At 42.4% G+C, this 23,360-nt stretch overlaps 1 protein-coding gene across 5 annotated transcripts in view; it reads right to left on the bottom strand.

The window, feature by feature from the left end:
- Positions 1–12,012: 12,012 nt before the first annotated feature.
- CMIP (c-Maf inducing protein) overlaps positions 12,013–23,360 on the bottom strand; it is a 275,350-nt gene continuing 264,002 nt past the window's right edge. For 3 of the 5 annotated variants that reach the window (XM_074209740.1, XM_074209743.1, XM_074209744.1), the window contains exons 15-22: positions 21,025–21,141; positions 19,254–19,394; positions 18,908–18,955; positions 17,777–17,923; positions 16,117–16,222; positions 15,394–15,464; positions 13,831–13,880; positions 12,013–13,063 (exon numbers count right to left, since the gene is read on the bottom strand). In XM_074209740.1, coding sequence (XP_074065841.1) covers positions 13,021–13,063; positions 13,831–13,880; positions 15,394–15,464; positions 16,117–16,222; positions 17,777–17,923; positions 18,908–18,955; positions 19,254–19,394; positions 21,025–21,141 — 723 coding nt within the window. In that variant the 3' untranslated portion in view covers positions 12,013–13,020. Of the gene's footprint in view, positions 13,129–13,680; positions 13,881–15,393; positions 15,465–16,116; positions 16,223–17,776; positions 17,924–18,907; positions 18,956–19,253; positions 19,395–21,024; positions 21,142–23,360 lie in introns of those variants that run through there. The other 2 variants (XM_074209741.1, XM_074209742.1) reach the window with 2 other exon arrangements.

The raw sequence follows: 23,360 nt of genomic DNA, 5'->3' as shown, positions 1-23,360 counted from the left end.
CCACAAGACCAAACTTTTCAGGATTATTCATTAATCAGACCACATATGGAACACTATCTTCAGTTCATAGAATAAAAGATCTAGAGTTAGAAGAGACTCCCATACCTTCTAGTCAACCCTTTCATTTTCCAGATGAGTAAACTGACACCCAGGGAGATTTCATGATTTGCCCAAAGTCATACAGATAGTGAGTTCTAAAGTATCTAAAGTAGTGAGTATCTAAAGTAGGATTTTTAATCTGGTTCTTTTGAAAGAACCAGGGTTCTTTCCATTGGACATACTCTCTACCCCTTTGACCCCTCTCCCCCAACAACCCAGTGGCAAAAATGTAGGGGGGGGGGGGGAGGAAGGGAAGAGAATGGACATTTATATAGTGCTTACTATGTACCCATAACTTGCTAAGTGTTTTTACAAGTAATATCACATTTTGATCCTTATAACAACCCTGTGAGTTAGGCACTACCATTATTATTATCATTCCCATTTTCAGTCAAGGAAATTGAGACAGATGAGTTTAAGTGACTTGTTCGGGGTGACACAGCTAGTAAGTATTTGAGGCTACATTTGATCTCAGGTCTTTCTGACTCCAGGCTCAGTCTCCTATCTACTGCACTACCAGCAGCTTGGTGAATGGCGAGAAGACTCATGTTTTGTTCTTCATTCTCAAGAGGACCATGATATCAGGAAGGTGATGCCATGACAAACATGCAATTGGATTTGAGTTGGGGTGGGGGGAGACTGTGCTAAGTCACTAGCCTCACTTTCTCCTCCAGAGGCATCTGTGTCCAGAGGCCAGATATGAATCAGGACAACAGGAGATGGCCCTGGATGCGAAGCAATCAGGGTTAAGTAACTTGCCACAGTTAGTAAGGGTTGAGGTCAAATTCAAACTCCTGTCCTCCTGACTCTAAGGTCAGTGGTCTATCAACTGGGCCACTTAGCTGCCCTAGCATGAAGACTAGATGTTATGTCAATATGAGAATAGGTTTACAGAGCTGAGAGTGTTTGGTCTGGAAAGGGAAAACAGAGCAGAAATGAAAACTATCTTCAAGTATTTGAAGTACTATTCCGTGGAAGAGAAATTAGGCTTGTCCTGCTTGGTCCCAAAACAATCAGAAGAAATGGGGAGAAGTGATAGAGAGAACAATTTCAGCTCCATGTAAGGAAAAAACTTCCTAATAGTGATCTCTGTCCCAAATACACTAGACAGTTGGGAGGATAGTGAATTGCCCTTAACTGGAAGTCTTCAAATGGATGACACCACTTGCCCACAAGCTCTGACCTCTGAGGTCCCTTCCAAATCTGAGATTCCGTCTTTCTGTGATATGCACAAACTGATCCCCAAACCCTAACAAACAATTTAGATGTTTCTGTTGGCCTAATTAGGGCTCAATATGCTTAGAAGAGGGCCCTCCCCAGTCAGGCCAGGAGTTCTATGCTTAGGGATCATAATGAGCTCCTTGGAAGCTGGCTTCTAAAAGCCAGGAAAATCCCTGAAATGACCAGAATTTTTTTAAAATCAGACCCAGTGAGAAAACTCCCTCTGCCAGTGCAGGTCAGTATCTGTCCTGCCACATCCCTCTATACATAATGTCATGCAGACTCTTGGACCTGGAAGGACCCTTACAGATCCTCTAATACACTCTCCCTTCCACCCCCACCCCTTACCTCCTAATTTTATAGAGGAGTAAACTGAGGCTCAGGGAGGTTGTGACATCTACAGAATCATAAAGGGAGGATTTAATCCCAGGTCTTTCAGAAGAGCAAACTTAATCTAAAGGTGTTTGAGGTACCTGTCCAGATCACACAGGCAATAAGTGTCAGAGGTAGGAGTTTCTGACCCCAAGGTTGGCCCTCTATCCTTTGACCCATGTTGCCTCTAACCATTAATGGGCAGAACCTCACCACATTTTTCATCTAGTGCTTCACCTTGATATAGATATGATGGAGGGCTCTTTTTTTTTTAAGTTATTTTTTGTAAGGCAAACAGGGTTAAGTGGCTTGCCCAAGGCCACGCAGCTAGGTAATTATTAAGTGTCTGAGACCAGATTTGAACCCAGGTACTCATGACTCCAAGGCTTGTGCTTTATCCACTACACCACCTAGCTGCCCCCAAGCACTCTTTTTTTAAAAAAAAAATTAATTCATTTTCCAACTACACAGAGGGCTCTTAAAATTCATGCCAGTAAGGGGCAGATAGGTGGGGCAGTGAATAGATCACTGGCCCTAGAGTCAGGAGGACCCAAGTTCAAATCTGATCTCAAACACTTAATACTTACTTAGTGTGGGCAAATCACTTAATCCCATTGCCTTGCAAAAATCCAAAAAAAAAAACCCTAAAAGCCAACACCAAACCCAAAACAAAAGCCATGCCAGTGGACCACTAGTTCTGAGAGAATCTTAACTGACTCAATATTTAGTAAGGCACTTTATGGGCAGACTTCTGTTTTGCTATTAAATTGGATAAAATGGGTTTTTTGGCTAACTGCTATTTGTACTCATTGTAGAGCTGGTATTTGGTGGGAAAGAAGTAGATAGATATTCCATCCCAGGATCCCTTTTTCTGAAAGGAAAAAAGAGTGGCCAAGTGGCCAACCTTCTCTCAACCTTCCTCTCTAGGTGAGAAACCAAGTCTCCCTTGGAAAACATTACCAGGAGAGGAGGTTAGAGATGAATTTTCTGCCTTCCATCAAGTCACCAAGTAGCACCCCCATTCTCCATGCAGGGGGATGGCCTTTTGTAACATGTTTTTGAAGAGGTTCAAAAGAGGCAGTATGGTAGAGAACAGTTTCCAAACCTCAGTTCTTCCTTATTTGAGTGAATCACAGAACCTCAGGGTTGGAAGAGACTTCAGAAGCAAATACCTGATACAAAAAAAAGGTACTGTACCAAATCCTCAATTATCAGCTTGAGGATAAGGACTATCTTATTCATCTTTGTATTCCTTCGTGTCAGTCTCTGATACAGTCCATTGAACATAACATAGGAACTGCAAAGCATAGAGTACTGAAGTAAGCAAGACCTGAATTCAAAATCAGCATCGGACATTTACAGTCTATATGTCCTGGGAAAGTCATTTAACCTCATTTTGTCTCAGTTTTCTCAAGTATAACTTGAGCAGTTTCTTCACAGAGTTGTGAGGAGCAAATGAGAGGTTTGTAAAGTGTTTAATACAGTGTCTGGGGATATAGTAGGTGACAAATAAATTCTTGTTCCCTTCCCTTATTTAAATGTGAATAATTGCATCTCTTACATTTACTAGCTATGTGATTTTGGTAAAGTCATTTCCCCTTCCTTATCTTGCCTGTTTTCTCATCTATAAAATGAAAGGTTGAGATTAAATGGTTCCTGAAGTCCATTTTTGCTCAGATATCCTATAATTCTAAGGCCAAGGATTCTAAGAGGACAGCTACTTATCAAAGTGAAAATGGAAGAGGATGGGCAGAAGATGGAGTCAGAAAATGCAGGCTACATCTGTGCAGGGGCTCCATCAACCTTATACCAATGTAATAGTCCAGGATGGTGCTATTGTTAGACCTTACACACTCATCTCTGTAAGAAACCCTGCCCTCCTCAGACAATGGGAACATAGCATAGGTATGCCATAGCATACCTACCTCAAAGACCTATCCACACATGCCTATCCTGAAGGTACCCTAGTTACTGAGCTCTCTGACACTGCAGATAGAAGGAAAGGAACCCCCCCAGGACACACACACACACACACACACACAGACCCTGCTTCTCTCCTCTGACCTTATGGCCAGCCACTACCTCCCTCCCCATGTCTCCCATGTCACATCTGGAAATACTGGAATCAATCTCATTTCTCCCTTCAATTCTCTCCCTGCCCCACCCATATTCTTCCTTGCTAGCACATGCAAAAATTCTAAACCTGAACAATTTCAGGCTCTGGTTTATCTGCTAGGTTCAAACTTGCCAAGCCATTTGCAAGAGCTGGAGGCTAAGGATGTCTGTATGAAGATAGGATCACCATGGTAACAATGATGTCACTGGCTTTGGGACTCAGAGCTAGCAACCTTAACTGTGATGATACTCAGCCCAGAACCAGTTATAACCTCACTGATTAAACACCTAAAAGAACTGCCCTGTCTGGTAGAGTTAGTCATCACATTGCCTTCACTGTTTCCAGTACCTTGACAGAGGGCAACCAAATGTTGGAAGGCTTCTCTTTAATGGTGCAGCAGTGACTGGTACGTTAGACATTAAGTTTCTTGAGACAGAAATTATAATCAGGCATGGTAGGTTGAAGTGGGGGGGGTAGGGAAGAGAAGTTGGGGGTAGATGTTGACTTTTTACTTACAAGGATTATACAACTGGCAAATTTGTTATCTGATGCTAGGGGTTTTGCACTGAATCATCCACATTTTCTCATGGAAAGGAGCTAAATGATGTCTCACTAACCAAAATGTCCCCTCCATTGACCATTCATATGTTTGAAACTTTTAGGGGCTCCATATTACTCAAAGAATAGAGTTCAAAGTTTTTTCAGGGTCCTCCATCTATCTCTTAGCTAACTTTCCAGCCTTCTCTCCCAATATTGCCCCCTAAAATGAAAATTACACATTTTTATTTCTAAGAGAAATAGAATCTCTAACAAATGTTTCTAAGATTTACATAGCATTATCCCATCAAATTACTCTGTGAATCAGAGACTGCAGCATTATTATTCCCATTTGACAGATAAGATACATAACTAGGAGGCAACCAAGCTAGGGCTTGTACCTAGGTCTTCCGAGTCTGAAACTAATATTGTCTGCTGTTGCATGTTGACATTTCAGTGTGCACTTACCCACCCAAACATATCCTTCCTTGCTTCATCCATACTAGGCAATTTGCCATTTATTCAAGAGTCATGTGCTTTTCTAAATAAAGCCCTTGCTTAGATGATTCCTTCTTCTTCTTAAAAGTTATCCACTTGTAGGGGTGGCTAGGTGGTACAGTGTATAGAGCACCGGCCCTGGAGTCAGGAGTACCTGAGTTTAAATCCAGCCTCAGACACTTAATTACCTAGCTGTGTGACCTTGGGCAAGCCACTTAACCCCATTGCCTTGCAAAAAAAAGTTATCCACTTGTGTCTCTTCTTGTAATAATTCTACCAATCATACAAGCCCTGGGTCAAATGCTACATACTTCCCTGAAGTCTCTGACATTTTCAGATGAATATGGACTCTCCCTCTCCCCTCAGTCTAAATCTCAACTCTATCTTTCATATGGTGCCTGGCTTCAACTCCGAGTTCTTGGGCTCATACTTCTTGTTCTACAGTCATAATCTGGCGGAATAATATCATAAACTGTTGGAGAGCCAAAAAACCAGAGATATAGTCCAATCTGTTTCTTTTATTGATGAAGTCATAGTTAGGCAAGTTAAAGAAAGACTTTGTAGTATCTATTCAAAGCAGAAGTGATACTAAGACACTCCAAATAACTCTGAAAAACTTTGGAATGGTTTGTGAGACTTGGAAGATAGTGACTAAGGACCTTCGAGCATGGTATGCCCATGTCAAAAAAAGAGCTGTGAACTATAAGCAAAGTAGAACAGCAGTAGCTCAAAAGAAAAGATGTGTAAATTTAGAGACAATTTCCTACCAAATGTTTATATGAACTATTTGTGCCTGATATAAGGTAAGGCTTCCTGAGTTTTATTGATTTATCAGCCACCACCAGACACATGGTACCTGTACCTTGACCTGACCTTATGTGGTCCTCTTTGAGAATAAAGGACACCAACCAACCAAACAACTCTTGCAAGTATCTATGTTTTATATAGGACACCTTTAGACAATAGGGATGCATAGACTGGGGGGAAAAAACCAAACCATACTTGCCCCTCAGGTAGTTTACTTTCTGATTCCATCACTTCTTCCTATTTCTCCTAATCCCACCACACCCACCACCAACTTTGGCTTCATGTTTATTTATCCTCTCCTTTTGTCTGCTCTCTGAAGAATAGACAATTGCACCTCCTCACCATGGCTGGATTCTCCTTGTTTTTCCCTTCTTCACTGACATTTCTTCTGCCTACAGACATGTTCAGAGTTCCTTCCCCAAACCCCTGAAAGCTTCTCCTGCTAGCCTTCTATTTCATCCCCACCTTTCCCTTACTTCTATTTTCCTCCCTGATTTGTCCTGTTTTTCTTTATAACTCATTCTGCTCCTCTCCTTCCCTCCCACTCTTTCCCTGACCCTCCACACTCTGACATATCCAAGGTATGTTCCAAGATCACTTTCACTGTTAAGCCAGAACAATACATTCCATTCCCACTTTCCCAAACTAGCCATTTATTCATTATTTTCCTGATCCAGTGATAATTGTTTTCACAGCACTCTCCATGACCTGTCTGTTGCCTTTGAAAGTCACCCTCTTTGAGCTGTCATGGGAAAGTGTTCTGTTTGACTGCAGAGGTTGTAATCAAGAACAATGGGTGGAAATTTCACAGGTATAGACTTCAGTTTGATGTTAAGAAAAAACATCACAACAATTAGAATTGTCCAAAAGAGAGTGGGGAAATAGTGAATTCTCTTTCTCTCTCAAGGATTTGAATTCAGTTCTTCCTGATTCTGTGGCTAGGTGTTTTATTTACTGAGTCATTTAGCTGCCTCCCAAACACTTACCAGTGTAGGTTTTTTTCAGAAGAGGATGAACAATCATTTATTATGTTGTAGAGGGGAGTTCTCCTCTGCCTCCAAATAGGGAAATGGCAAAGACAATCTTTGATACCCCCCAGTTTCCTTTCTTCCTCCTTGTCCTATTTCACTTTAACATAACATTCTTACATTGCTGACCCAGTATCAAATACATGTTTAGTTGTTTCAGTTCTGTCCAACTCTTTTGTGACCCCATTGGGGTTTTCTTGGCAAAGATACTGTAATGGTTTGCCATTTCCATCTCTAGCTCACTTTACAGGTGAGAAAACAGGCAAACAGGATTAAATGATTTGCCTAAATTCACAAAGCGAGTAAATGCCTGAAGCTAGTTTTTCTGCCTTCAGTCCCAGTGCTTTATCCACACCACCTAAATGCCCTATATCCAAATCTACCAGGATGTTAAATAAGAAAGGTGCTTGCTACTATCAACTTAATTGGTATCTCCTTCAAGGGGTATTTCATAGGATCCTAGGAACTGAAAACTGGAATAAATCTCAGAATGATTTAAAAAGTCTCTATTAAGTGCTAAGTCCTGGGGATGCAAATACAAGAAGTTAAGAGCTCTACTGCCAATGAAATAGTCAAACAAGACAATAAAATTGCCTTCACTGAAAAGCCTCTTTACCTTTATCTCTTGCCATTCACTTACCTAAGACACAACAAAAATCTTGTTAGTGTGGAGAGCAGAGAAGGCCAGGGAATCACTATAAGTTAAGGTGAAGTTCCTCATAAAAGAAGCTTGGCTCTGAACCAGAGAGAGTCTATACTTCTTTCACCTCTTGCTTTGGAGGAGACAAACATGAGAATCATGGCCCAATAGAACTATAGAAGCTTCTGTCAGTCCTAGTCCTTTTAAAGAACAGTAGAATTCCCATGGAAAACTGTAATATTCTTGATTAAAAAAAAGTTACACTCAGTTGAACCTAAAGCTAGGAGGGGTAGAAATGATATTGGTTCAGTGATCTGCCCAATCCATGCAGCAGAGATGTGCCTTGCCACAAGTAAGTTCAGCTAAATCACGTCTCCAGCAAAGAAGGCATCCAAGACTAATAGAGTGATTAATCCATCACCAACACACTTTGCTCCATAGTGAACTTCATAAGGATTTTCCAAAGTAAGGAGACTGAGGCCCTCTTGTTCCAGATTTGAGAGACCTAGACCACACACGTTTTCCCTGCATATTCATTTAAGTTTCTGCCTCTTCACCTAGGTCAGACTGTATGTATCTCAATGGGAGAATATACTACTTCAAAATTTTTTTCATTTTTATTCATTCATTTATTCATTTTATTCACTTGGTAAGGGTGAGGGGAAGGAATGCTTTGTAACTACTGTTCTTTTGAGTAAATGTCTTTTCTATTGACTAATTGTAACAACTGAACTATCTAGCTATCCCAGTGGGTAGTGCTGGGCTCAAAGTCAGGAAGACTCATCTTCCTGAGTTCATACCTGGCCCCAAACACTTACTGGCTGTGTGGCTCTGGGCAAGTTACTTAACCCTGTTTGCCTCAATTTTTTTCATCTGTAAAATGTTTGGAGGAAATGCTAAACCATTCCAGTATCTTTGCCAAGAAAACCCCAAATGAGGTCAGAGAGAGTCAGACATGAGTGAAACAACTGATCAGCTGGTTAATAGTGGAGGCTCACAAGCTATAGTTATGAGCATTTACTTATAAGAATACTACTTGAAAAAGATGTAAAGTTGACCCTCTGAGGACCCAGTACAAGTTTGAGTTGTGAACCTGAATCAGGTATTACATACATATACCTACACACTCTACATACTCAGACATACATACATACATATTCTGTGTTTATTATATATATGTATACACATATTCTATGTAAATGTATAGACTCATATATACAATAAATGCAAAGTAATTTGGGGGAAAGGTACTAGAACTTGGGTTGATCAATAAAGGCATCATGTAGATAATATTACTTGAGCAGAAACAAAGGAAGAGATAGGATTCATAACTGTCTAATAGTACAACCAGGGATATATAGTTTAAAAGGGAAGAATTTTGTTCCCTCAAAGACTAAGCAGCTGGTCCAGTGGATCAGAGTCCCTAACCAAAAGACTGGGGCATGACAAACCATCTGCATCACAGGTGTGAGTACCATCTTTCTACTTCCTCCCTTCTTGCCCTAGCAAGGTATTGAAAGCTTCCAGGGTTGAGCTTTGTTTGGGAGATTCAAGAGGTACCAGACATATTATATTACTGATGCTCTTAGGGACCTGCTAAAAACAGGATGATTGTGTTTCTTTAATTAAAAATGCTAAGGAAGCATTCCTTTTTGTCGGTATGTGCGACCAGATTTCTTTAGCACTTCTTAATTCTTCAACTGCAGCTGAGTCTGGAAGTTTCTCCTTAAAAGATTTCCTTCCCTTTGGCTTTCTGGAAAAGAGTCAAAACTCAATAGTACAAAGTGGGCAAGTGATTTTAGGGAGATTAGTTGGTCAGTACTGACTGATACCAAATTGGCTAGTCTGGTTGTTAGTTATTTTCTTCATAGAAGGTCTCGGGTATTCATTTACCTAAGATCCAACAAAAATCTTACGGATTCTAAGCTTGTTTCTGTTGAATCTGTTATTTCCCCTCTCCCAAATTATTCCTCTATAAAAGAAGGGTTGGATTAAGCAATCATCAGCCCCTAGCACAGAACTTTCAAATTCAAAAAAGTATAAATTCTCACTTGAAACTATGCAAAACTTGAATTAGAGAGGGGGAGAAGAGAGGTCCTTTTTAAACTATACACCTCTGGTTGTACTATCAGACAATTATGAATTAGTTGGTTATTGTAATAATACAGGCAAAAGATGATAAAAGCTTGAATTTGGGTGACTGTGATGTAGATATTGTCAAAGTAGAATCAATATTGCCCAACCCCATTCAATCCAACTTTCCACACCAGCACTCCACTGAAACTGTGCTCTTCTTGACTATGAACTCATAATTCCTAAATTTAGTGGCTCTTAATTTTTATTGTCCATTATCACCCTACAAAATTTGATTGCAGCGACTGTCCTCTCCTCTCGGATAATCTTTGGGGTTTTGTGTTGCTCCTCTTGTGGTTCTCATATTTGTTTAACTCATTATCTCAGTCTCAATCATTTGTTATGCCTAAGTGTTCACTATGGCTCTTCTATCCTGGGTTCCCTATCCCTCTGACTCCACCAATTCCTATGAGTTCAATGATCAATTAAATCTATAGAGAATATTCCCTTGTCTATATATCTAGCCCAACTACTTTCTTAATCTGTCTCCACATAGATGTCCCCTGTAAATCTCAAATATTGTGCCCAGAAAAGAATTCATTTCCCCCCCCTCCCCTTCCTTTCAGAATCTTCCTCTTCCTGTTGAGATTCACCACTGTCCTTCCAGTCACCCAGGTTCTTGATCTAAGTCATCTTCTATCACCTTAATCCATTTAGTTGTCCACTCCTGTTTATTCCTCCAACTTCTTTTCTTCATTCATATACCCATTTGCCTTAACTCAGAAGTGTATGGGAGGTGCAAGAAGAGCACCACTGATGTGATGGCTGCTCATCCACCTTTGATTCACCAACTCTCACCTGTGGTTCTAAGATATAGCATGTGCAGTGGCCACACTCCAGTAAACTGCCTAGATGCTTGGGCTAAACCAGACCTCAACTCAAGGTGAGTTGGGGGATGCTTTTCTCATGTGAAGAATTTCCCAGTGGAATGAGCAGAGGAGAATAAATTTGTTCCAATGACCATAAAGGCAGCTTAAAGCAGGTACTATGGAGGACTCAGAACTAGGACAGGCATCAAAGATTCCAAGGCATCCAATGCATTCTGGTCCAATGCAGGTGTCTTGACTCTTGCCTTGCCACTGAATTTTGATGACAAGAGAAGTGAGACAACTTAATGCAACTCTGCCTCATTTAAATCCAATTCACCTTATGACATCATTGGTCTTTTCAAAATCACAGGCCAAACAGGCCTCCCCCTATATGTACTCCTGAAAAATGACTCCTAATTGGACTCCTTGACTCCATTTTCTCTCCTTTTTAATACATGTCTCCCTGCCCTCCCACACACATGGGACAAAGTGATAATCCTAAAGTACAAATCTTAACTGTACTTAACTATCCCTTCACTGCTAAAGAAGATTCAGTGACTCCTTTGTGTTCTTAGGTTAGAAGATAGAACTCCTTATTCTGACATTTAAAGCCCTTCACAATCTGATTCTAATTTATCTTTGAAGGCTTACTTCACATAACCCCTCTGACTACATCCTAAGCAAATTGGTCAACTTGCTGTTCCCCACGCCATTTTGGTTACCTTCCCATTTGTTATTGCTCTTTATCTCATGTTAAACTGGAGTTGTATTTACTTTTCCACATATATGATTTATCTCCTTTTCTCCCCCCCACCATAAAAGTTTCTTGATAATAAGGGCTGTCTTATTCCATCTTTGTAGGCCAGAACTCAGAGCAATAGGGGTTTAATGCATGTTGAATTTAATTGAATGTCTGAAGCTGATTGCCCTCCGAAGGACTTTTATTTGAGGGTCAACAGGATTTTGGGAAACTCTTAGGTGCCAGAGTTAGATTATGATCCTGTTGACTTCAGTGTCCATGTGTACACACACACAGCAGTCCCTCAAGCTCAGTGAGAAGGATGAACACAGGGTTTGGCAAAGGAGGGGCTGAAAGGGTGTGTGTGTGTATGACATTTTATACCAGCAGATCTTCTGGGATTTTATCTCAGTAATGATATTTCCTCCCCTGACCCTCTCTTCTATTCAGATCCAGTTGTTTCTCTATCTCATCTCTTCTACCCTGCCCCCATCCCCCTAACATTTCACTGGCATGGCAAGATCAGATCTGGGATAAGACATCTGAACACTTTGGACAAAGGTCACATACTAGTGGGCCCCCATGGTGATGCTAGTAACATAACTGGCTCTTATCCCTGGCTCTTTGGAGAAGATCATTCCAATACTTGGAGTTGAAAGAATCATCACTGACCTTATCTCCCATCCCACTTTTGCCCCACCCCTACCCCCAGGCCAGTCCTGGGGCAGAGCTAGAGAATAATTAGGTTTTGGTCCAACTGCAATTAGAAACTGCTGACACAGCAGGCCACAAGAAATATTTATCACAACAGCCTCTATAGTTTGGTGAGAGGCTTGGAGGATATGGACTGATATGTGTGTGTATGTGTGCAAGCCTCCTTGGGAGTGCCTGAGGGATCATTCTAGTAGTTTTGCTTCCAAGGCCAGCTCCCTCAATTTGTCCAGGGTCCAGACTTTCAGCACCAATCCACCCACTGAACAATCATGATTCCAAGGCTGTACAGAGCACACAGCTAAAAGCGAGTCACTTACAGTTTATTTTGCCTGAAAGTATTTCACATCTCTTTGTACACAGCTACAGAACAGGAGTAAGTAGGAAACCATCAGGTAAAGCAACAGTGCAAAGGAGAAAGGTGGCCAATTGTTTCTTCTGTTTTTCATCATCTTCTTCCTGCACCTGATGCCGATTGTGCAGGATGGGACTTGAGGGGCAAAGGAAAACACAAAGAACCTGGCACAGAAAATGAATTAAGACTTAACCCAATTTCTCTTTAAAAAAAAAAACAACAACAAAAATTAAGGGCACAGCACAGGATAATAAAATCTACCTAGCAAAGTATAAAACGACAAAAAGCGTGGCTCCCGTTGAGTCAGATGAATTAGATAGATTAAAAACATTACCTTGGCCACATGGAAATTTTAGAGATTCTGAAGGGGAGAGTGTTTGTACTAAACAAACAGAAACAGGGACCCCCAAGCAACCCTCCCCTCCCCAAGGGCTGTTCTGTACAGTCATGGCTTAAAAAGAAAAAAGCCAGCTATTTATTCATCCAGGAAAGGTTCTTCCCTTCTTTGTGGGGAGGCCAGGAGCTCTGAGGACTAGTGGTCACATTTACAGAAAGGGATGGCTATAGGTCAGTGGCAAAGGGTTTCTCTTCTCCCAAGAGACCATGCAGAAAAGCAGGCATGCGTGAGTGAGGACGCCGAGTGACACAAAATGATGGCAGGACTTAGAAGTCTTGAAATCTTGGACGAGAACAGAGAACAATGGAGGCAAATCATGAATCTAGCTCTCTCTTGGCAGGGAACTAACCTACCCAGAAAGGGGGTGGGCCGGGGGGTTTTGGGGGGGGGGTGCTGTGAGGGAATGGTGAGCATATCCCCAGCCTGATAAAGGAGCAAGGAAAGATGGCTGATCTTTCAGGAACAAGGCTTCAGCAGGTGGCCTCCACTCCCTCCCTCCCTCCCTGCTCCCAATGTCTTCAGGCTTCAGTCAGTGAGGATGTTTGAGACATTCTGAAATCATAAACACGGCAGCAGACGGACGGACGGATGGACGGACGGGCTGACAAGAGAGCGTTAGCATACAGGATCCATTACGAAAAGGCAATTATTCAAGGAGGGTTTTTCCTTTAAAAAAATAATAATAACAAGACAGCAGACTAGTTTATACAGTACTATACGCCAAGGGGTAAAAGAATCAACAAGTTATAAATAAAAGACAGGTCCCAGACCTGTAGTTTGTGAACCATTTCTTAAATAGGTGCATTATTTAAATCTTATGTACAACAAAATTACTTTGCATAACAATTGCAAGGACACAGGGAGAGGTATGATGATATGATCTGGGCTTTTTCTCTGGGTAATGAATGACTTATTTGTTTGGAGAGTCCCTCAAGGGGGCTCCCAGGAAGGCCAATTGAAATTATGAGTGATGGGGGATTCTGAATTTGTTTTTCCCACACGGCATCAACACCAAAGCAAAGGAAATCCACAAGGAGTCTCTCCCCTTTCCCCTCCCCTTTCCCCCTCCCCCCCACCCACCCCCATTTATAATCCTCTTGTTGCTACAAAGTCTTTTTCAGGTTAGTTTGATTTTTTAAAATTATGAATCTAAAAGATTGAGGCAGGGGCTGGGCATGCTTAAAAGCCCCGCCCCCCGCCCCCCCTCCCTGCCCCTGCCCCAAGAAAGTCTCCCCCATCTATCTCACAGCCCAGGGGGTGAGATCCAAGACCCCACAATGGGCTGTTCTACAGCTATTAGTCAAAAGTTGTTTTGTTTTCAAATTTTTCCTTCTTGTCACAACTTAAAGAGAGCGAGAGAGAATTCACCAGGCTTCAGTGTAGCGGACGTCGACCTCTTTCAGATTGGGCAGCTTGGCCTGTTTCAAAGGAATAACAACTATAGTCACTGGGAAACCAGAAACTAACAATCCCTACCTGGAATGGAGCTCCTAGCTTGACTTCTATGCTCCCCAAGGAATCTACCCTCTCAATTCCTTGCTAGTCTTGTCTACCTGAAGGAAACTCCCTTCCTGAGGATTTCAGTAGAATCCTTTCTAGGGATCCATGCTAGCTGCCAGAGTCCAGACATATTGAGTATTAGGACAAGTAAGAATGGGACTAATCATAGAATCTGTCCCTGGAATGTATTTCATTTATTATTAATTGAATATATTTAAGCCACAGAATTGCAGAATATTAGAGTTAGAAGGGGCTTCAGTGGCTATCTAATGACTAATAGAGGCTTAGAGGCTACCTTCTACATTATTTTCAACAGGTAATAATTGTGTCTTGGTATAAAACTCTAGTCTAGCTGGAGGGAAACTCTCCAAATTTAGGTTTGGTTTATTTCTTTACTTCTAGGTTTCTGAAAATTCCAAATGTTGGTTCTGCCCTCTGGGACAGTGACACAAATCTAATTCCTCATCTATGGGACATCCCTTCAAATATTAAAAGACAGTGATCAGGTATCCTATAAGGCTTCTCTTTTCTAGGTTAAGCTTCCTTAGTTCTTTCAACCAATCCTCAAAAGACATGATGTCCAACCACTTTATCATCCTGGCTGTCCTCTCCCAAGGGAGTTACAACCTTTCAATATCATTCTTAAAATGTGGCATCCATTGCTACACTCAAAACACTTGCTATGGCCTGACCATAGCAAAATATAGTAATTTTCTCAAAAAGAATGTGTATAGACTAGGGACAAGCGGAAGGAATGATCAGTTTTGGAGTCAATGGGAGTTTTGATCTCTTCTATGAAGCCAGGTCTGGGGCCTTTCTAGAAACTTTGAGAATAGGAAATGAGATAATGTGTTTAAAAAAACTCAGCAAACTATAAAGAACTACATAAATGCCAGCTATTGTTATAGTCAGTCAGTCATTCTGGGTTCTAAGGTCTTTCCTAACTCTGGCATTCCTTACTATAAATTTTAACTCTTCCAGTTCTGACCTTCCAGTCCTTCACTAACATTCTAAGCTCTTGGGGTGGCTAGGTGGCGTAGTGGATAAAGCACTAGCCCTGGAGTCAGGAGTACCTGGGTTCAAATCCAGTCTCAGACACTTAATAATTACCTAATTGTGTGGCCTTGGGCAAGCCACTTAACCCCATTTGCCTTGCAAAAAAAAAAAAATTCTAAGCTCTAAGGACCTATCCAGTTCTTATGTTCTATGTTTTAAGGCCCAGCTCAGCTGCCATCTCATACAGGACATTCCCAGTTCAGTATATAATCTAAGATATTTTTCCCAACTTTGAGATTCTATGTCTAACTTCTTTCCCAGGTTTGATTTTCTATCTTATATTTTAAAACCCCTCCCAGTTCTTAATGTCTGTTTTATTCTGATGTCCCCCATGCACTCAACCCTAACATTCTAAGATCTATTATACTAAAATACCTTCAGGTCTTCATAAGTATCTGCTGAGAGTTTGGTGCTATTCATGTTTAAACTGCAGAGGCTCTTCATGGCTGCATGAAGATAGAAAGAGGGAAATATGTGGTAGACAAGGGAGCCACAAGTGCATGTGCAGACACGTACACACCCTCCACCCCCTCCTTCCCTCCCTCTCCCTCCCCCACCTCCTGACTATGAATGCAGCAGGGTTTCCAGAGGGAAGTGGACAGAATGCAGTTCCCAGAATAATTATCCAATTAGAAGTAAAAAGGGGATTTAGAATGCTTATGGAATGAGTGAATGAGTTGAATGGCTTGGTCTGGGCCTTCAATTCATTCCCCCCCACACACACTGGGGTCTCCCAGGGTCTCAGGGTGGCTTAGCTCACCTATTCCCTTGTCACTCTGGCACAGCCACCCAAAGCCTGGGTTTTGCCTGGAGCTGCGGGGGTCTCTTCCCTAAGGACGGGCAACCCTGCTGTTTAGGCTGCTCAGGGACACTCCTGATATCTGACCTGAATGAGATTCAGATGCCAGAGAGGGACTGTTCCACTCAACTGATACCCTAGGGACCCTGTACCATAATCATTCTTCCAAAGAAATAATGTTTCTCACTATTACCAAAAAAATTCTTCAGGGATTAAGCATGGTGGCCCCTGCAGAGTGCTGGAGTCTTTCCCCACCCCCCTTCAATCAGCAGCCCCAAGGATTTCTTCTGTATACTCACAGCTCAGGGCCAACAGGCCAGCATCAGTAACAGGTGTCTCACACAGGTTCAGCACTTGCAACATGGTAAGGTGTTCCGAAAGAAGCCGCAACCCAGCATCTCCAAACTGTGAGGACACAAGACCAACTCAGCTGCCAGTCTCCTAAGTCATGGAGGCACTGGTTTAAGAAGCCCTTATATTAAGCTTCCTGAGAGATGAAACTCAAAGCCACGCAGAAAGATGGCCATATGGGATCTTGCTGATGCTCAGACAGAGAACTATCCTCTACTGGAGCTAGAGTTCAGGGGAAGTACCTTTAAAATCACAGGTATAGGATCATGGGATTTCAAAATGTATTGAACCTTAATGCTGATCTAATCTAAATCTTTCATTTTTTGAATAAAGAAACTTAGGAAGAACAGTGACTTGTCCAAGTTCACAAAGGTATTAATAGAGTTAAAGTCCTTGCCAGCAGCACACTATACTGAGTCAGGGAGATGGAACTTGTGTTTTGACTTCCTCTCTCCTTATAAGGTTAAGAGAGGGAGGATTTGCTCTAAAATCATGATGAATGCAGTCATCTTTACCTTGGAAAATGTGGGCACTGTCTAGGGACAGTCAAGTGGTATAGTGGATAGAGTATCAGCCCTGAAGTCAGGAAAGCCTAAGTTCAAATCTGACCTAAACTTACTAGATGTGTGACCCTGAGCAAGTCACTTTAACCCCAGCTGCAAAAGAAAGAGAAGGAAAGAAGGAAGGAAGGAAGGAAGGAAGGAAGGAAGGAAGGAAGGAAGGAAGGAAGGAAGGAAGGAAGGAAGGAAGGAAGAGAAAGAAAGAAAGAGAGAGAGAGAGAGAGAGAATATGGGATCAAGGCAATAGTAATATTTATATACATGGAATTGTGGTCTCTAGAAATCAAAAGATGACCCATGACAAACAAAGACTGGTTTTTTAGGAAAGTTAAAGTCTTCTTACTACTGCAAATATCATTATAGCTGATCAAGCATCTTATCTAACACATCTACAAATTTCTACTTATTATTCATTACCAGCCATCAGTTCAGCCATCATGCTGTATTTTAAACAGTAAATATTAAAAGACCACTAACTGGGTAGCTAGGGTTCCAATCCTTCTAGCTCTAAAGTGAAACTTTAACATTTAGTATCAGCTAATCAAGCTCATGTGAGTCCTTCATAAGAGACTTCAGACATTGGTGTCATATGGTTGCTATTTTTGGCCTTGAAAGATCCCAGGAATAAGGGAGGGGTAAATGTGACCAGGAACGTGTGGGATAGTAAAGAAGTGAGAAGACACTCCAAGTAGGAGTCGGGGTGAAGTAGTCTCTTGGACCTGGGGACTGACAGTGAAAACCCATTCCCACCATATCCCAAAAAAACACAAGTGCTTGAGAAACCAGAGCAATTCCCTAATTATCCTAGAGCACTGGTCCACATTCCTAGAAAGAAAGCATATTATCCAAATACAGGGTCAAAGCCTCCAAGAGTGATATTGTGCAATCCAGACTTAGAACAATGGCCTATAAAGTGAGAAGCCTTTCAGAGTCACTTATCATCACATGAACCAAGAGCCTAGAAACTATAGACAGATAAATTAGCCCCTGGGAAACACAGCCTCAACCCCTTGCCTGGCTGGGATGGTTCATCTCCTGAAACTCATACCTGAGTGGACCACAGGTTTAGCTGCTTGAGAGAAGGCAGTTTGATGAGGTGCTCGGCACAGGCACTCGTCACATTGGTGAAGGCCAAGCTGAGGTTCTCCAGGTTTCCAAAGGAGCCAGAGCTCAACAAGCGAGCTAGGTCTGCATCCTATAGAGTCAAACAGACAAGATGGTCAAAAAGGGGTAGTCAAGTGTATGGCAAGTGGGGAGAGAGACATACTTTGGGCAAATGGGATGGTTTCAGGTTTTTGGGGTGAATGGAAACCCATCTCTAGACTCAAGTCAGTCTACCTTTCTGTGACCCACCCCCAAAGAAGGCACTGCACTTGCACCATCTTGCCAATGCTAAGAGTAAAGGGTCTGTCTTGATCCCTTATTTAATCGTGCATTTTCATGTCTTCAAAGATAGGCCCTGTTAAGCCCATGCCTTCTCCATCACTGAAGGAAATAATTAGGAAGGGCAGGGCAGGGCAGAGCAGGGGAGGATGATTCTAATCTTCCTTCCAGAAAGTAGGTAAGGGGTTGAGGATGCATGTGCAAGAGGAAAGAGAACAGATGGAAGAGATGAGGTAATAGCCACCCTTGAGCTGCCTTATACTTATATCACTGACTCTTGTCCTCTAGAGAGAGACCTTTCTACTTGAAGATGGTAGTAAGGGTCAAAACTACTGGACCAACAGACACCTAGGACTGTTCTGTCTAAAAACCTAAGAAATCACAGCTTTAGAACTAAAAGGGACTTCAAAATGGACAAGCGAGCCCCTGGGGAGATAAGAGAACCCCAAATCCTTATTCTGGATGAGATAACTGAATCATGGTTCAGCTTCTGATGCTTATACTTGAGTTTAGCTGCTTAGTAAAAGGCAATTTGATGAACACATTTGACAAATCAGAGAAACTGAGGCCCTCAGAGAGGAAATGATAAGGCCAAAGTCACACAGATTGGGAAGAGGAGAACCAGGATTGAAAGTTGGGTCCTCAGAACTAAATGCCAAGTAGCACTGTACAAACCTTAAATACCTACATAAATGTGCATTTCCACTGCAGTAACACCCCACCCAAACATCTCATGACGACATTTCATGATCTTCTAGAACAAGTGATCCAACCCAAGGAGAAAAATGATACTTACTGTGGACTTGGAAGGCAGAGTTAACCTGGTAGGTCCCCCTTTTCTTTGCTGTAAAAGAAATAAGCATCTATTAGGCTTTGGCCTCACTTTTTACAGTCTATCCCTGCCCTGCCCACCCTGTGCCAGCTCTTCTCAGAAGCCCTGCAAGGAGCCTCGAACAAATGTTTGAGATTTGTATCCTACAAGGTCAAAAAGGGTTAATTAAGTATATGGCCAATGGAATGGTAAGCCCTCTTTGGAGGTATTTGGTAAGGTGAGAGAGTTGGGTATTTGTCTCAGTTCCCAGTAATAGATTCAGAGCTTGCTGAGTAATTATGCACATGGCCAGGATGTTGTTAAGACATACCAACTCCTTCAGCTCCCGCTGCCTGTCACAGAGTTGCTCATACATTTTCTTCCCCACATCAGTACTTTCAAGGGTGGAGATGATCTGCAGTTGGGTGTCATTGTTGTCTATGATGTTGTATTCCAGCATTAGACAGAGAATCTGACATGGACCAAAACACAAGTGAGCAGGGGCCAGTCAAGTGAAGGGATTTGTTCCTATACTCTCCTGGCAACCTGCTCCTGAGGACTCTGGAATATTAGCCCTCACCACTTGCACCTGTGGGAAAATCTGTACACATTCTTCCTCATTGTAGTATAACTTTATACCCATTCCCATTCAAGTCTGTTAGGACAGAGATGCTTGCTCTAAAAATCTCTCTTGCTCTTCAATTCTCTTCATTGTCTCTTCATTTCATCTTCATTCAGCCCCCTTCTCTCCCTTTTCCTCTGATTTCCTATTCAAATTTTTCAAAAAAAACTTTTCCCCTTTATTGAGCATCTCTCTGGAACTTCATTGAGGTCTCAGAATACCAACAAGGGAAGGAAATGGGAATATGATGGATGAACTCTGATCTCCCTTCCCACCCAGAGACCCATTAGGTCACTGTGGCCCCTAGAGCTGTCTGGTTACAGGTTATCCATCTAGTTGTCACGAACAAACATTTAGCATAAGGAAGAACTTGTCACAGTGGAATGGACCGCCCCAAGAGATTCTGAGCTCCCTAACATGAGATGAAAACTGGATGACAGTGGAAGGATCCTTTTTCATCCTAGAAAACCTCTGAGCTCTATTCCAGTTCTGTGATGGTCACTTCTTTGTGGCACAGAGAAGAGCTGAGGCTACATGTCCCACTTATGAGACTGAGAGGGACAAATGTCATTCAAATCCATTTGCTAATATTCTAGCCACCTGCTTCCTCATCCCCAAACCTGGACCTTCCAGTCTTGCAGAATAAGTAGTTTATTGTAGCTTCCCCCCATCTTCCTCTCAAGCTTCCTCTGAAAAAGGCAGCCCCACTTTCCTAAAGAATCCTACAGACAGTACAAGGAAGTAATGCACATATCCAAAAACCAGGGACAGATCAAGAGAATATGGAATGGGGCAAACTGGATACCTTCCCACAAGCACTTACCTCTCTCCTCCCCCTCCCCCCCTTTTTTAAGGTTGGAAAGAAGAGGAAGGGAAGGGTGGTTTTCCGAATCATTTGCATCTGAGATCAGTGGGATGAATGGATGGGGAAAATATTTCCCCAACTCTTTCTGGGACAGGAAGGTTGAAAGAAGAGGGGATAGAGGACAGAGAAATAAAAATGTGAGAGAAGCTAAATTAATAACCCCAAAACATTAGAGTAGGAAAAGCCTTTCCCAGATCATCTAACTCAGTCACCTTACTGGACAGATGAAGAGAAACAGATGAGCTTCAGAGAAATAAGCTGACTCAATTGAGGGTCACATAATTAGTATCAGAGATAACACCCAAACCTAGATCTCCTTCCTCAGGGCCAGCACTCTCTTTACTCTGACATGACCATCTATAATCCTATCCATGCCCTCCCTTTCCAAGGGTACCAACACTATGGACAGTCCCTTGCTTCCTTCTGGGAAGGAAGTCCTTTGCTTGACCCAACTGGGTCAAGTGGGGTGGCTGAGAGAAAAGAGCCTTGGACATGTGGATTCACAGGTCACTTTTCTTCTCCCACTTCTCAACCTCCTTCTTGTGGCTGTTTCTCAGGCTGTGCTAGATAGCATCCAAAGCAGTGCTGCTGAGCCAGGTCCAGACATACACTTACCTCCACCATAGTCTGATTGCCTCTCAGGGCCAGGAGCATGCAAGGTCCCAACTTGTTCTCAGCCAGTGAAAGCAAGAATTTCTTTGTCTTATAACAGGATCCCATAAGTATATGCACCTGTAAGAGGAAGAAGCCCACCAAGTAAAGTTAGAGGCACCCACCCTAGATGTAACAGAGGAATCAGAGATACAGACTCCCTACACCCTTGTGGGCCTTGGTGCAAGCCCACCACTGAGGTAGAGCTTGGGGGCCCCAGGTAAGGCCCCAGCATGAGCAGACATAAAGGCAGACCCACAGGCTGGTATCTAAAACTAGCCTACTGCAGGGACAGCCTCTGAGCAGGGCAATGTCTTTAGAAGGTTTGGCTGAGTGGTCATGCTGACTTTCTTTGGCTATGATGACAGCAAACATGATTTTTTGGACATTCTGGCTTCCAGAATGGTTGTAAGAAAATCCCCTAAGACCAGTAATCAAGAGCAAAGACAATTAAATAACACTCTACTCCATCTCCCACATACACTCACTATATTCTAAGATGCATAGTCACAAGATGTAGATCAAGAAGGGACATTAGAGATAATTTAGTACAATGTCTTCATTTTACAGAGTAGTAAACTGAGGCACATAGAGTGTTAGAGCAAAGATTCAAATCCAGGTCTTCTGACTCCAGATCCTGTGTCTTTTTACCAAACAACATCCTGACCACAGCAAAGATCACTTCTTTTCCAGTGTACCTATGTAGATGGGGATTTGAGTTTTTCTGTGGCCAAGCAAGAGGCTGGAGTCTTGTTGCCTGGCATTGTCTTTGAGCTTTTGGCATTAATGGCAGCAGGCAGAAATTTCTGAAACCTCATGTTGAGCTACAGCCCAACATACACATGGCTCAGGTAGCACACAGAGAAAATCTGTCTTCTCTTCCCTTCCAAGGACCTCTTTGAACTGGAAAATCTTTTCTGGGGGAACCTGATGGTCATCTCATCCATAAATGACTGACAAGTCATTCAAAAGTGAGGCTTGCCTAGGGAAGTCAGCCCACTGAAGGTATGCATCTTGATGGCTTTAGACAGGAACCCAAAGGACAAGGGTGGACTAGTAGGACGTCATGAATTCATCCCAGAGCTAGCTTTGGAGATTAGATATAGAGAGATGGATTAGAAAGGAAATGGTGAGTCACTGTGAGGGCTAAAGAGGCCTCATGGTTCTGTCTTTCATTTCAATACAAAATGCTTTCGCTTTCTTTAAAAAAAAAAAGCCTGTTTTTGAGATGGAAACTACCCCAGCCCTGAGAGCAAGCTATATTACTCTAAACAAATAGCCCATTTTGATCTTAGTAGCTATATAATTTTCCTTCCAACATTTGTATAATCATTAGGATCCTAATATGGCATGTCAATGGATCCTCTCAAACCAGTGGTTGCCAGTTCATGTTGCTTCTTACTCTCATTGGGTACTGATTGGCATAGGGACTATGTTGCTATGGGGAAGGCAATGACGTCTACATGGAGAGATTATGGCTCAAGTTGAGAAATAAATGGAGAAAACAGACAAATTTTCAAGCTCCAGAAATCTGGCTAATCTAGCAGTGAGGAACAAGTTAAGACAGAGCACGTACACAGAAATATCTAAAAATAAGCTCCTTTCAAGAAGGACCCAAGAGGTGGCTCATATATTACAGACAGACAAAACTCTTGCTTGGCTCAGCTCACTGAGTAGTTCTATATGAATTGGTTTCCCAACAGAGCTCATTTTCTGGTAAAGAGTTCTTTTGCCTTGTAAAAAAAAATGAGAGAATGAATTGTTTTCTTTGATGAGAAAGGGGAAGGGGCCAAAACTAGTGGAGCCAGGCAAGACCATTTCTGATGGAGCTGGCTCATTTGGATAATACTATGCCCAAATCTCCCTCCCTTCTACCCTACTGGAACAGGGGAGGGTCCCTTAGGGCTCAGTACCCTATCTGCTTAGGAGAATGGCTTGGGTTGAAATCCAGGGGGGGAATAGTCTGGGCACTTTGAGCACCCTGGCTCCCTGACAATCCTTCCCAGAGTCCAAACGTCTGGAAAGGCAACCCAAACACATCACAGAGCTCAGAACGCTGAGGATGCTTAAGCAGCAGTCTAGGTTTTTCCTATCCTCTCCCTTCTCCACAGGGACCCTGCATCAACAGTCATCCATATCACATTGCATCTACTTCCATGGATACACTCATTCACTCACTCTCTCTCCCCCCCCCCAAATGCTCACTGGATCTTAATCACCTAGCTCCTCCACTGGGGGGTTCAAGTCTCCTTTTATCTTAGCCTCCTCTGGCCTCAGCATCTAATGGGTCACTGAGTTCA

The sequence above is a fragment of the Macrotis lagotis genome, chromosome 1 (genome assembly GCF_037893015.1).
Source record: "Macrotis lagotis isolate mMagLag1 chromosome 1, bilby.v1.9.chrom.fasta, whole genome shotgun sequence".
Lineage (NCBI taxonomy): Eukaryota > Metazoa > Chordata > Mammalia > Peramelemorphia > Peramelidae > Macrotis > Macrotis lagotis.
Note: the sequence above shows the minus strand (reverse complement) of the source record. Positions and strands in the feature narration are given on the sequence as shown.